Consider the following 12880-nt stretch of genomic DNA (forward strand, 5'->3'; position numbering starts at 1 on the left):
AAGGTCAAGTTTGTTTACGTACGTTGCTGGTTCTATAAATATCTCTTTCACACACACAAATTTAAACCTACCCGGACAGAACTATGTTATGAATTACGGGAGGGAATTACGTTGTATGGTTATGTAGGTCGTCATCGGGGAAACCTAAAACTTCGCTGTCTTGAGGTGGAGGAGAGGAGGGCGCAGGCTTTGAAGTTCAAAGGTTTCCCGCACTCGCCATTAAAGCATACACAGAGCGGAGGTCTCGGGAGAAGCCAGAGGACGTGTAAACAGTTTACTTAGTCTGCAATGACGCTTTACCTATATTGTTTTCCAAACAAAGGTGACACAAATAGTGTTGAATTATTTCCGAGAAAGGTTTCGTTTCCTGTGAATAAATCGTCTTTTAAAAAAAAAAAAGCGGAAGTACACCGCTGGGAGAGCAAAATGTTCACGTTGCTGATATGGAACGCTCTTCCGTGTGGTTTTATGAAAGTTCCAAGCAGGAAGGTATTTAACAGATATATTTTGTTTGCACTTTTTTCTATTAACTCAAACCAAACAGTCTGAGACTTTAAAACGAACCAAACAAAGTGCAGCTACCGAATATCGTCTCTTTTTGTATATGTTGTGACTCTTTGTGACAAAAGTGTGCACTAAAAAATGTCGGGAAAGGAAACACCAGTGATATGCGCAGCCCTGTGTTTGTGGGCTTTACTGCTTTGTCTTCCACGCTTTGCGCTTTGTTCGCCTCCAATACATGGTCATGACTGTGACAAAACACTTCATCTCCACCAAAATGTGAAGGTGAACATGCAAGATCTCTCCACCTTCTGCTGTGGCGATGGATATTGTTTGTGCTACAGGTACAAGAACAACACTTTCCTGGATGCGGACTGCTCCAGACACCATGGAATCTTACTTACATCCCCCGGCTTCCGGACAACACCACTTTCTTAAACTTCTCTTACAACGCTCTCAGTGTCATTCCGGAGGACTTTTTTAGTAACGTCAGCAGCCTTGTCGTCCTGGACCTTAGCGACAACAATGTGACTGTTATCAACCCCCGGGCTTTCCAGAACATGTATCAGTTAAAGAAGCTATTTCTTAATTACAACTTTTATTTGAACTACAGCACACTACAGCCTGTCTTCCGCATTCCCACGCTTAATAACTTCGAACTTGGACACGGGGGTCTGAAAGCTGTTCCAAAAGGATTTTTTCTTAATTTTTCCTTGCCGAATCTTCAGTTTCTGAGTCTCGATGACAATCACCTTAGAAACATACATTTGAAGGAATTTACTCACTTAAAAAGTCTTTTAGCTTTGGATGTTGTAAACAACAAAGTGTCGAAAGTTTATTCTGCGCCCCTACCCCTATTGACGTTTCTGGATTTGAAAACTAATGGAATTTTCGACTTCCCAGATACTTGTAACAAAACAGGAAACGCTTCATTATTTCCAAGTCTGGAGAAACTTATTCTCAGACAAAACCTCATTAGTACTATTCCAACGCAGACTTGTCTCCCGAAGTTACAAACACTAGACCTGTCAGAGAATCTGTTTAAAGTTATTTCGTCTGACATGTTCAGACACTTTCATAGTCTCATCGATTTGAACATGCAAAGTATGTCGACAAAACTCTCACAAATACAAGAACGCGCGTTCAGCAGTGCCACCTTGCAGGTGATTTCGTTAATGTATAATGATATCGAGTTCGGCGAAGACGTGGTCCACAGTCTGAGTTTCACCGGGTGTCCAAACATCACCTCCCTGCAGCTCAGCCACAACTACTTCAACCGCATGACAGACGCAAAATTTCGCATCCTCTTCGGCCACCTGACAAAACTGACAGAGCTGTTCCTCGGGAGCTGCATGATTGACCAAATCTCGACGGACGCTTTTGCAAATTTCACATCCATCACGATGCTTCATCTGTATGAGAACCAGCTCACGGACCTACCTGATGGCGCCTTTGATACGATGACTTCTCTTCAAACACTCGTGCTCACCAGCAATAGGCTGTCAGTCATTCGACAGTCCACATTCAGTCCTGAAACGAGAGCAAGACTTCACAATTTGGATGTCGCCAACAACCCTTTCATGTGCTCCTGTGATCTAACGTGGTTCCAGCAGTGGTTCGTGTCGTCCCCAGGTCTCTTTGCGTCTTACCAAGGTAAGTGGTTACTTAAGTGAACGACCTTCCGCAGGTACACTGTCTAAAACTAGAGAAGGGATAATATGTCAAGGTCCATAATTACGAAACAGTTGAGGTTACTTTGGGGTTCGCGGAAGCATGGCAGGGTATGCTCAGGCTTAGAACATAAAATGATGATCCAGAGGTCTCTTTCTTGTTTATGGTCTATGACTACAAACGGCTTGCCAGGTCTGTAGGTATTGAGCGGGGGTAAATCAAATTTGGGGTTCTGATTTATAACATCAGCCTCAGGGTGCCCGGTAGCGTCGTGTTTATAGAACTCGCTTGTCACTTATTTTATATCCATTTTTCTAGTATATATGTGTGTCATGCATCACAACAATAGCGTGCGAATTCTTTAGTCATAATTTCTCTTTGCTCCCTATTGTTAATTTTCTTCTCTTTTTTTTTTTTTTTTTTTTGTCAGCACTTTCATGAAACTGAAAAAGGCGTCATTTATTTCCTGTCTTTTCTTATTTCTGTTTCAATAGTATTTAATTAGCCTGTATAAGTGCAACAAATGTACTGAACTGCTATCAAGGTGTCTTACGAATTAATATTTTTGTGTTGTCAGCAATATTATGCGTTGAATAAAATTCGTTCATAACTTTTAATCTAAAGGTAGCTACTCATGTGAAGACCTAGGAGTTTCCTTATCTTCGTTCTACTTAAGCGAGCAAGCATGTCTGCTGAGCACTGGTGTCTACACGCTAACAGTGGTCGCCGCTGCTATGGTCATCGTCACACTGACCCTCACCATCGTCGTCTTTCGATATCGCTGGCACTTCCGCTTGCTGATGTACGAGGCTTTCAGGGCGGGGTCGCAGAGAAGGCAGCAGCTTTTCCTCTCTCGCGGCTTCCGCTACGACATCTTCCTCTCGTACGCCAACGAGGATGTCACGTGGGTGTCACGCTACCTCGTTCCCAGGCTGGAAGAAGGACTGGGTCTGCGCCTCTGTCTTCATCAGCGCGACTTTATCCCTGGCCGAAATATCGTCGACAACATAGCCAGCAGCGTGGAGACCAGCAAGAAGATGCTGATGGTCTTCTCCGAGCACTTCGCCCGCAGTCAGTGGTGTCAGTTCGAGCTGTCCTTGTGTCTTCATCACGCCATGGATCGCGACGACGCTTTGCTGATCGTGTGCTTGGATAATATCTCGTCACGTGACCTGACGGCGGCCATGTTGGCAGTTCTGAAGACAACCACTTTCATTCAGTGGGATGACGACTCGGACGCCCAGTCCTCGTTTTGGGGACGTCTGAGTGTTGCTTTGCAGGAAATCACCCCTAGTGTTGTGACCTCTTGACCATTGATCTCACAGTTTGTAGTCATGTGACATTTGGTTAATCATGCTAACGCAGCAGCAGTCGATCAGGATTGATTGCATGAATAAGCGTTTACAAGTAAGAGAGAGTGAGAGAGCGCGCGCGTAGGTCAGTACCCGAGAGCATGCACGTGATCGAATACGAATATTTTATCTAAATTGAAATACATCTACATGTGTGGCTCAGACTTAACTTATTTATACAAACTAAATGTTTCACTGATGTTGAGGATATAATTCCATTCTTGCCAGTGACAATCAACAATCTGTTTCTTAAAACATTTAACAAATTTGCTAACTGGTTCTACCATCAATGTAGCCAGACATGCTCAAAACCACACCTAAAAAGAATAAGTTTTATCTCAGATCCCTAATTTTGCTTCTCATAACTTTCCAGTTGTTTTGCATGCTCTCCGTGAAGTCTACCTTGTTATTTATAGCCAGTATCTTACACAACTTATGTGTAAGTTAACGGAAACACCATTTATCATCATGTCAGGAACACATGTGCCCCTACTCTTTTTAGAGCGTATGTATGCATGTTTTTGATTTTGTACATAATCGAGAGAGATGATGAGGGGAGGAGGGGAGAGGTTCGGACTAGCGTATTCATTTCTGTTTTCTTTCATGTAGAGCTAGAACACACGGCTTATTAGGATTTTTTTTTCCTTTTCCCAAAGTTGTTGACACATATAATCATAGGTTTACACGAACATTGGCACCATTTATAGGTTGGTAACTGATGATGCCTTTTGCATGTTAAAAGCTTCATAAGCACTTTCCTACGATTTTTTGGTGTGAGATTTGCTTCCTTCCTTTGTTCCAATTTGTAGCAGGAACGCATGTTTTGTGAACAGTGCATAGAGCTGGAAGGGTTCAGTTCTCACATTGCACCACGGCAGGTCACAAGCAAGAAAACGCACGGAGCAAGTATGACAAGCAAAAGCAGGTGCTTGCACTTTGTTCGCCGAGAGCTGTTGTGGTCATGCTTGAATGAGCAGACGACGTAAACAGCTTCGTGATTAGAACAGCGGAGCTCAAACATAAAGACTCGCACACCCTTCGATTTTTGTGTGACTGCGTAATTCCCTCAATCGACCCAGCTGTTAAATGAGTACCTGATTCCTCAGACAAGGCCCCCGAAGTCATTTGATCCGGCCCGTTATGGCAACAGCTGTTTTTAATAAATATAAAAGCTTTTCTGATAGACGGGACACATACGAGTACGTGACAGGACAAACACGTATACTTCTAGTCGGCTGTGCGTGGCCTATATAGATTATTATGGAGAATTATACCCTCATGTGGCCTTCACCCCAAGCTGTTGTTGAAACCTGTAGAGTTCTTGGACCACGTCAACTCATTGTCACAAAAGGGTTATATGATGTTAACGAGTTGGCACAGCCGCGACTGTTGAATGAGTAATATGATATTTTTTTAAGAGGGAAGATTCTAGAAAAGGTGAAAACAATAGAATTAACCCTCGCCGGCCGGTGCTTCGCTTCCCAGGGAGACACAGTGGGTGTCGAGTGCGGGGAGGTGGAGGCTGTCTTCCTAGAGGGATGCCGTGTCCACATTTCTTTCGTACTTCGGATTTTCATTCAGTAGGATGACGACTGGGACGCCAGGTCCTCGTTTTGGGGACGTCTGCGTGTTGCCTTGCGAGAGATCACAACCAACGAGAGCATTTAAAATATTTTTGAATATATATAATCGCATACTTCTTTACATTTTAATAAATAACTTAACAAGAAAGAACGCAGCAATTAATTTTAAATGTCTTAGCCAACGGCGTTTTGCGAAAAAGAAGAAAATAAATTATATGTATAGATATATGTCTAAAATACTGTACTGCGTTTAATGTCTATTGAATGCTTATTTAATGTTTCTCTCTTGTGGTCGGTGCAACACGCGGTCGCTTGTTTTCTGTATCCTAGAGTCTATAGCAGTATTTATTCTTCACATATACCTCTTTACTAAATGGACAGTAAACAGACAATAAATAATCAAGTTTGTGTCTCAGCCAATTATGTTTACTGATTAAAAATGATACTTTTTAAACTTCTGAATTTATTTTTCTATTTGTGAATGTCAGTTGATAGACTAAGCGGGTAGTTATATGGTTATTACTGTCATGGGACCTGACAACCTTCTGGAAGTCATCGATGTTGCCATGCGGTTTCGTCCATGAAACTGAGCGAGGCCACGGTATTACCGTGTCCAGGTGACTACGCGTGTGAGAGCGTCTGTTACACATTCAAGGGAGGAATAAATCAACAATTATCACATTTCTATTAAAACTAGAATCTTGCCCAACGACCAAAAAAAAATCCCTAAGCGCTTAATGGACTTTGTGCATTGTATTTATGTAAACCACTGTCACAAAATAAGCTTTTACAAATACTTGACATTCACTCTTTGTGTGGAGATGTTTATTACACGTCTCAGATAAAATGTAAGAAAAGAACCCCTCAGTGGCAGGAAGTTGACATAACTGGTCCTGCCGCTTTTGTTTTTCATAGCGAAAGAAATTTTCCTTCCGCATTTTCGCACCACCTCCTGTTGCTAATTTCTTCTCGATCCAATCTCTGATAACACCTGTGAATTCCGTATTACGTATTTCCTTCCCGTCTCCGACTTCCTCGTGAAGCGAACCTGACTTACTCCCTGATCTAAATTGCACATATGAAAGTATAAATACTTGTATTACTGCCTTCTCCCTTTTCAGCTCGGCAACATGCTACTTAATGCTTTTCTCTTTGAAAAAAAAAATAAAGCAATAAATATAAGAAATGAACGACTGTATATCCATACATTTTTGTGCTGGTGTTAGGAAGGAATAAGGTTGTTAAGCCTGTATATGCATACTGCCTGTTTGCGCATACTGCCTGTTTGCTTCCTCTCTCGGAGAAGTAAAAGGCAAGTCACTCATTAATCGTCCTCGTATTCTTCAAATCTTGTTTAAATCAAGATTTTGAAAATAAGCAGACCAACAGAACATGGTCTTTTAAATGACATTGTAAAACGCAACAAGCGACAAAGGTCCTAAAGATATAGGCACGGAGCCAAACTACAAAGGAATGTTGAAATGTCAAACCAATTAAACTTTGTCTGTCCGAGAAAGTCCAAGACAGAAATTTTTCTTTTTCTCCCAAACCCAACCACATATACCAGCATAATATCCTTGTGGATTTGATTAATAAAGTTGAGCTCAATATGCTGTATGCAAATAATTTATCTCCTGATACCTTGTAAAGATTTTTTCATATGCCCTCCATTTCTATAAGTAAGAAATGTTGGGACTTTTCTGAGCCATTATTATATCTGTTAAGATAATATCTTCCTGGTTGCCTGCTTGACAAGCTCCAGTGAGCTCAGAACAATGCTGCCCGCCTTGTATTAAGTAAGCGAGAGGCTAACTATGCTACACAGCTTCTATCTCCACGTGGCATCTATTTACAGGGCTGGCTGCCTTGCCGTAATATAGCCTCAGCTGCTGGCACGGCGTAAAACACCAATTCCCCCCCTCCCACCTCACTTCTGCGCGATCTCCCCTGGCTGCCAGTTTGGACTTACATCGAATTCAAGATCTCCATGCTTTTCTATTTTGTTGTTCATGGCCTTGTTTGTACTCAGTTGTGAAGTCTGCATCAATATATTATAGCCTCTTTCCCCACTACCCCTTAGGAAGCGCATCGAGCTCGCCTTGGTTTAGGGAAATGCCCCATAAAAATCCTATTATTATTATTTCACACAAATGCAGAAAATGTTCCCATTCATATCAAAGCTGCTTTATGCAAAATAAACTGCTGTATTACAGTTTAGGAATAACATACGCTGGTTTTAAATGACATTCTACAATTATACCACTCACTAAAAAAGACGTTCGCATAGGCATACATTATGTTCGCAAAGTGTGGTCAATCATAATCTTCTATGACTTTCTACTCATGTTATAACAACGCATATTTAGACAGAGTAGTGGTCAGTCTGTTCTAAGGAAGCCCTATCATAACTGTCATGAAACAAATCTATCTTCATTTACTGCCAAGACTTTTTCATGGAGACCCTCTAGCAGTCTAGAGATATCCACTGCTACCACTGAAAACATGCCCAACAAACAATTCATCTCCAATGTTCAGTCTTATTCGTGAGCTACACTGCTTGCTGACAGTCTTTCTTTCTTCCTCTGCTGAGATGCTGCTGCAGGTCCTATTGAGTTTTGCTCTTGTTTTTGCTGCTCCAGCTGCTTAGCATAGGCCTCTCTAATGAATTTGAACGCTTGTGCTGTAGCATAAGGTGTCATTGTGACGGGATCAAAATATTTGGCTGGAAGTCTGGTTACTGGGCAGGTCAGCTTCTGTGGAGGTTTCTTCTTAGTTTGAGGAAAAACTTCCTGGAATACCTTATCATCTGTGAATGTGATGAAAGTTCGTGAACACACTTCAGTGGGCAGAACAGGTTGAGAAACATTTGGTGTGCGCTGGTTTTCACTGCAAGAAAATGAGTATAAATATTTTTATAAACGGTAACACCATGACATCACCATGTTTTATGAGTTAACAATGTTTCAAGTAAAGTTTTATGATTCAGACTACCATTGACAATTAAAAAAAAACCTAACTTATACTTGTTGTTATATGGTTGAATTATCTTATTTCATACTGATAATTCTCTCTCACAAACCCCTTACTCTCTCACATATATGCACATGAGAACACACTCATTATCCACCACAAAACACTAATCTTCTACCACACTTTGAAAGGTAAATGAATGGTAACACTAAACATTTTCCTTAGCAAATGATTATTATTATTATTTACACCTATTACACCAAAAAAGAAACCATTCATCCCTGTTCTTCCACACTAATGAAAGAGTAAAAATGTAATTTGAAAGCAAGAATAATATCCATTCACTAGTGTAATGAAATTATTTTTTGTTGAATTTGTAGGAAATATCCTGTTATACGGAACACTCCAATTCCATTGGAAAGCCTGTTTCCTTGCTCCAGTCTGGCACCACAACTACTTAAACCACCTAGATTTTGCAAATATGGTGCCATTTCAGGCCTACTAAGTCACAAAGAATGTATGGACCAGTGTGCCTGACTTGACGCATTCTTACCTGTCTTCATCAACATCAATCTCTGGTTCTAAACAAGCATCATCGCTGAGAAGTGGCATGGTAACAGAGTGATAGCGGATAATTGGCCCACGATAAACTTGTTTCTGAACTCTTGTCCGCTTCTTCTCTAGCTCCAACTTTTGATATGTTTCTGTTGGAAATTAAACAAACAGTGCTTAAATTGATCACTACAGCATCTTTCTCCCTAGAGCTTCATGGAAGGACAAAAACAATGGTATTTTTCTGTCATAACAACAAATACATGTATCATTCTCTTGTAACTGCTAAAAAGGATTATTGCAAGCAAAAACAAAGAACACAATATCAAAAATCCATCTTTGGAAATTAAAGTTAAAAGTCTGCAAAAGATATAACTTTGAAACAAAGTTCTACTACGCCTGAGACAAAAACTGTGATTAAAAAAAAATGGTTAACATAGCAAAATAAACAAACCATGTCACTAAAGCATATTTGCTATGACCTAAACCCACCCAAATCAAAATATTCTATCAAGAAGACACAAGTGGCTGTTATACTGATAAAGTATGGTTTTCACTCATTTCTTCATTACAGTCATTTCACATTTTTTATGCATTGTAATAAGCTACTACACATAGCACTCAATCACCTAATATTTCAGCACACTTAAAACATCAGTCTACCATTTATCTTTAAGTCCCAACTCACAAAAAAAGAAACCTCAGCACCATACTTACCAAGGCTTTTAAGGTTAATTTGTTCAGTGATTTTTGCCTCTGCTAGAAGCTCCTCTTGTGTCAGTCTCCTGACATCCTCCACAGTCACATTCTTCCTGTCAGCAATATCTCTAAGGATGCGAGCTTGCTCCTCCCTTATTTTCTGTCGTGACTGGGTTGCTTGGGATTTCAGCGCTGTGGATTTTCGTAACGATTTGCGTTCTGAAAAAAGAAAAGTACAACCCCCAGTAACATTAATTTTTTGAACATGCCAAGAAACACTCTACTGTCACCTTATTTTATATTATAAAGATCAAGGCACTTTTTATTTGGCACTCCCCATAAATATGTGCCACCAGCAAAAATTTGCTGTCTTTGCTGTCTGAACCAATAAGTGGTCTGTGTTTATAATACTGCCATGCTTTTCATGTGCCAACTTTGTTTCATGAAAATAAAATAGAAAAAAAAAAAGAGATGGAGAGTAATTTATATTTAGGTCTAAAACATCAATACCTGGTGACTGATAAATCTGCACAGATGAGATTTCCTGTTTTTTCTTCTCTTTTTTCACCTCAGTCTTCTTTATTTCTGGAACACTTTCCCGTTTTGGTTCCTAATTCAAGACATGAAAAAGATGTCAAAATAATTACCAGTTTATCCTTTCAAAAAACAATGTGCAGTTAACTAATGCTACAGAAATAAGCAAAATCATTCATCATATAGACTAGTCAGGAGATTTTTTGCAATGAAAAAATGTTTACTTTTTGAAAGCTGAAAACTATTTTAACTATAAATGAGAATCATAACACTAAGTGATAAAAACTGTTCTCAAATCCAAACTGTATTTTAATTGTCCATAAGACAAGAACTCTGAATAAATTCACCAAAGAAAAACATGTTACAAAATTACACTGCGTTGTTTCTCATTAACACAGTTTCTTCGAAATAATCATCTTTCTGTAAAAAGCACAGTAAAGATCTTTGGTTTCAGCATCTCACCAGCATCTCTGAACAAACTCTAGACAAGAAGCGAGGGTGGCACATGTAAAAACCTTATATGTGACTAGAGAAATGTTAGGGAAATATCTTTTCTGCCATAAAATGTGGTGACAGCAAGAGAATGAAGACTGTATTTTATAATAAAATTTGAAAACTGAACAATCTGTGCTTGTGCTCATACTTCGTTTATTATTTTCAAACTTAACAGAAATCAGAACATTTTATTTGTCTTTCTCAAGTCTCATTTCCCCCATTCATCCATTCCTTCCCACCGTGTTGCTTTTATGTGTACCTTCTTGGTAAGTTTGATAATTTTCACACTTAATAGCATATCTTGCATTCTACATCAATAAAATGATTCACATCCAGACTTTTCTGTTCTAGTTTCTATCTACAAGGTTGAATACCAAATGGACAGTATAACAAACCTGTTTAATGTAATGTGTAATGTTAAAAATAAAAATACCAAACCTTATATGCCTTTGTAACAACTCTTTTCTTTCTTTTGGGTTCATCATCATCATTGGCATCACTGTGAACTTCTTCGTTTTCATCTATGCTAAAATCAGAATCTGTGGATTCAGAGTCTGATTCCTCTGATTTATAGTCATTATCATCTGCTTCCTGAAAAACATTAAAAGAATTTAAGCACAGTGAGCATGCAAACATACAAAATGACAATGCAACCATGCTCTTAAAACAGAAAAAGTATTTCCTATGATTGGCTACAGAAAAAAATACCTGACCTGCTAGTGAACAAACATTATTAACATTTGTTTACCGGCGATCAAAGATCAAACATTACCCATTTCTGCAGATCTCCTCGGCATACATTCTAATCACGCAGGACAACTTTTCCTTTATGCTTACTCTAATAGACATAATGCTTGTCATGGCAGTCATTTACTGCTTCAGCAGTCATATTGACTGATACAAAATATTACACTAACTGTAAGCGTGGTATTTTAGTGGGATATTAGTTCGTGTTTATACACATCGTCAACAACAATTCACTTCATTTAGTAGTATTTCGACTCCTGAATATAATACCTCTAAAAACGAGCTCAGCGGCTAGAGAAGATGAGTCGGATATATTGCAGTTTTGTTGCTGCTTTTTTTAGTAGTTAACATTTTACATGCAAGAAAAATTTAAAATGCCTTAAAACTATACTGCTTTCTAAGAAACACTACCTCCTCAAAACCTCCGTAGGTAGTCTTGTAAAACTCATCTTCATCTTCAGCTTCTAAGAGTTTTCCCATTCGACTTCCAGCATTTCCTCTCCGCGATCGTTCGGATGCCATTCTTAAGTATTGAGCAGTTTGTGTTTGGTACGAAGAAAGCCACTAAGTAAAATATCAAATACCAGGACAGTCTTCTCTGCGCTCATGCATTTTGTATTTAATAAGAGTGCTGTCCCTTACATGACGGTGTCACCTAAATTTGTATCCCACCAAAATACATAGCCTTCATCTTGTCGAGATTACTATTTATTATCATTTTGTATAGCATGAAGCAAAATGTTTTTAACATCATCTGCATAATAAGGTGACGAAATGCATCGGCGGATTTTTTTTTTTTTTTCGCGTGTAGAGAGCTTTAGGTAGCCGGCCGTTGTACGTGAATATCTGAAATTAATTCTTTCTCTGCTTGCTCCTGATATCGAAACTGCATGCTAAATTAGGCTCATTGATTTTAAAACTTTAAATATCTTCTTCAACTGTTCACATTTGGTGGATCGTCAACACGTAAGCTGGTCTCGAGTTACGTCGTTTCGTGGTTACGACGCTCATTCCGACTTACGAGGTCAGTGCATCAAAGAAAAGGAAGGCCATCACCATGGAGGTGAAAGTGGATATCATAAGGCAGTCTGAGAATGGGGAAACAGCAACAGAAATTGGCAGGTCATTAGGACTTAGTCGCTCGACTGTCGCTACGATTATCAAGATAAAGATCGCATCCTTGAACACGTGACAGGATCTGCTCCTATGAAAGCGACAATGATAACAAAGCGTACTGTACTGCACAATATTTTACTGTACTTATGTTTATTGATAATTATGTAGGCTACTGTGTTAGGATACGTGTTTGGATAGGCTAAGTGTTTCGCAGTACTGTACTGTTATTATGGTACAGTACTGTATGAACGTATGATCCGACTTACGTCGAAATTCGGTTTACGACGCCGCGTTAAGAACGGATCCCCGTCGTAAGTCGAGGACTACCTTTAATTAGTGTTGCTATGACAAGCAGCATCGCACAAGTTAAAAGAAACTACGTTTTATTTTTCTCTGTGAGTTTTACAATATGCATAGCTATTCTTGTGCAGCAGTATCTTATTGGTGGGAGGAAGAGATCGTGGAAAATATGTAGCAGTGATAGGTGATCAGAAATCTCATGGTGAATGTATCTTTGATGCACTTGACACAATTATGCACATTAAAAGATACGATAAAAGAAGCTAGCTGTAGGTCTGGAACTGTATATGGTTTCATTTGTACCTATGAAAATAAACACAGGATCAGAAACAAATCAAAAATACAACATTAAAGTTATGA

General features: G+C 39.3%; 2 protein-coding genes across 2 annotated transcripts; one reads left to right on the top strand and one right to left on the bottom strand.

The window, feature by feature from the left end:
- Window positions 1-755: 755 nt before the first annotated feature.
- On the top strand, window positions 756-4886 carry LOC112557416 (toll-like receptor 13; the record flags this gene model as incomplete). Its single annotated transcript, XM_025227242.1, has 2 exons — window positions 756-2154; window positions 2797-4886. Coding segments are annotated over 2 exons (2085 nt in total), but the record flags the coding sequence as incomplete, so codon positions are not given.
- A 961-nt stretch (window positions 4887-5847) lies between these two features.
- On the bottom strand, window positions 5848-11813 carry LOC112557417 (vacuolar protein sorting-associated protein 72 homolog). The gene is made up of 6 exons (XM_025227243.1): window positions 11516-11813; window positions 10796-10948; window positions 9839-9938; window positions 9347-9547; window positions 8631-8781; window positions 5848-7993 (listed from the first exon to the last, which is right to left on the bottom strand). The coding sequence occupies exons 1-6, from the start codon at window positions 11624-11626 to the stop codon at window positions 7645-7647; spliced, it is 1065 nt and encodes a 354-aa protein (XP_025083028.1). The 5' UTR covers window positions 11627-11813; the 3' UTR covers window positions 5848-7644.
- Between the last annotated feature and the right edge of the window lie 1067 nt (window positions 11814-12880).

This window comes from Pomacea canaliculata, linkage group LG2 (assembly GCF_003073045.1).
Source record: "Pomacea canaliculata isolate SZHN2017 linkage group LG2, ASM307304v1, whole genome shotgun sequence".
NCBI lineage: Eukaryota > Metazoa > Mollusca > Gastropoda > Architaenioglossa > Ampullariidae > Pomacea > Pomacea canaliculata.

Excerpts from the sequence above, each read along its gene's own strand:
- LOC112557417 (XM_025227243.1), bottom strand. The coding sequence starts at position 11,626 with ATGGCATCCGAACGATCGCGGAGAGGAAATGCTGGAAGTCGAATGGGA. Across the intron at positions 8,782-9,346 it reads AATTAACCTTAAAAGCCTTG|AAACATATCAAAAGTTGGAG; the intron begins GTAAGTATGGTG and ends AATTTCCAACAG. Across the intron at positions 7,994-8,630 it reads ATTGATGTTGATGAAGACAG|TGAAAACCAGCGCACACCAA; the intron begins GTAAGAATGCGT and ends ATTTTCTTGCAG.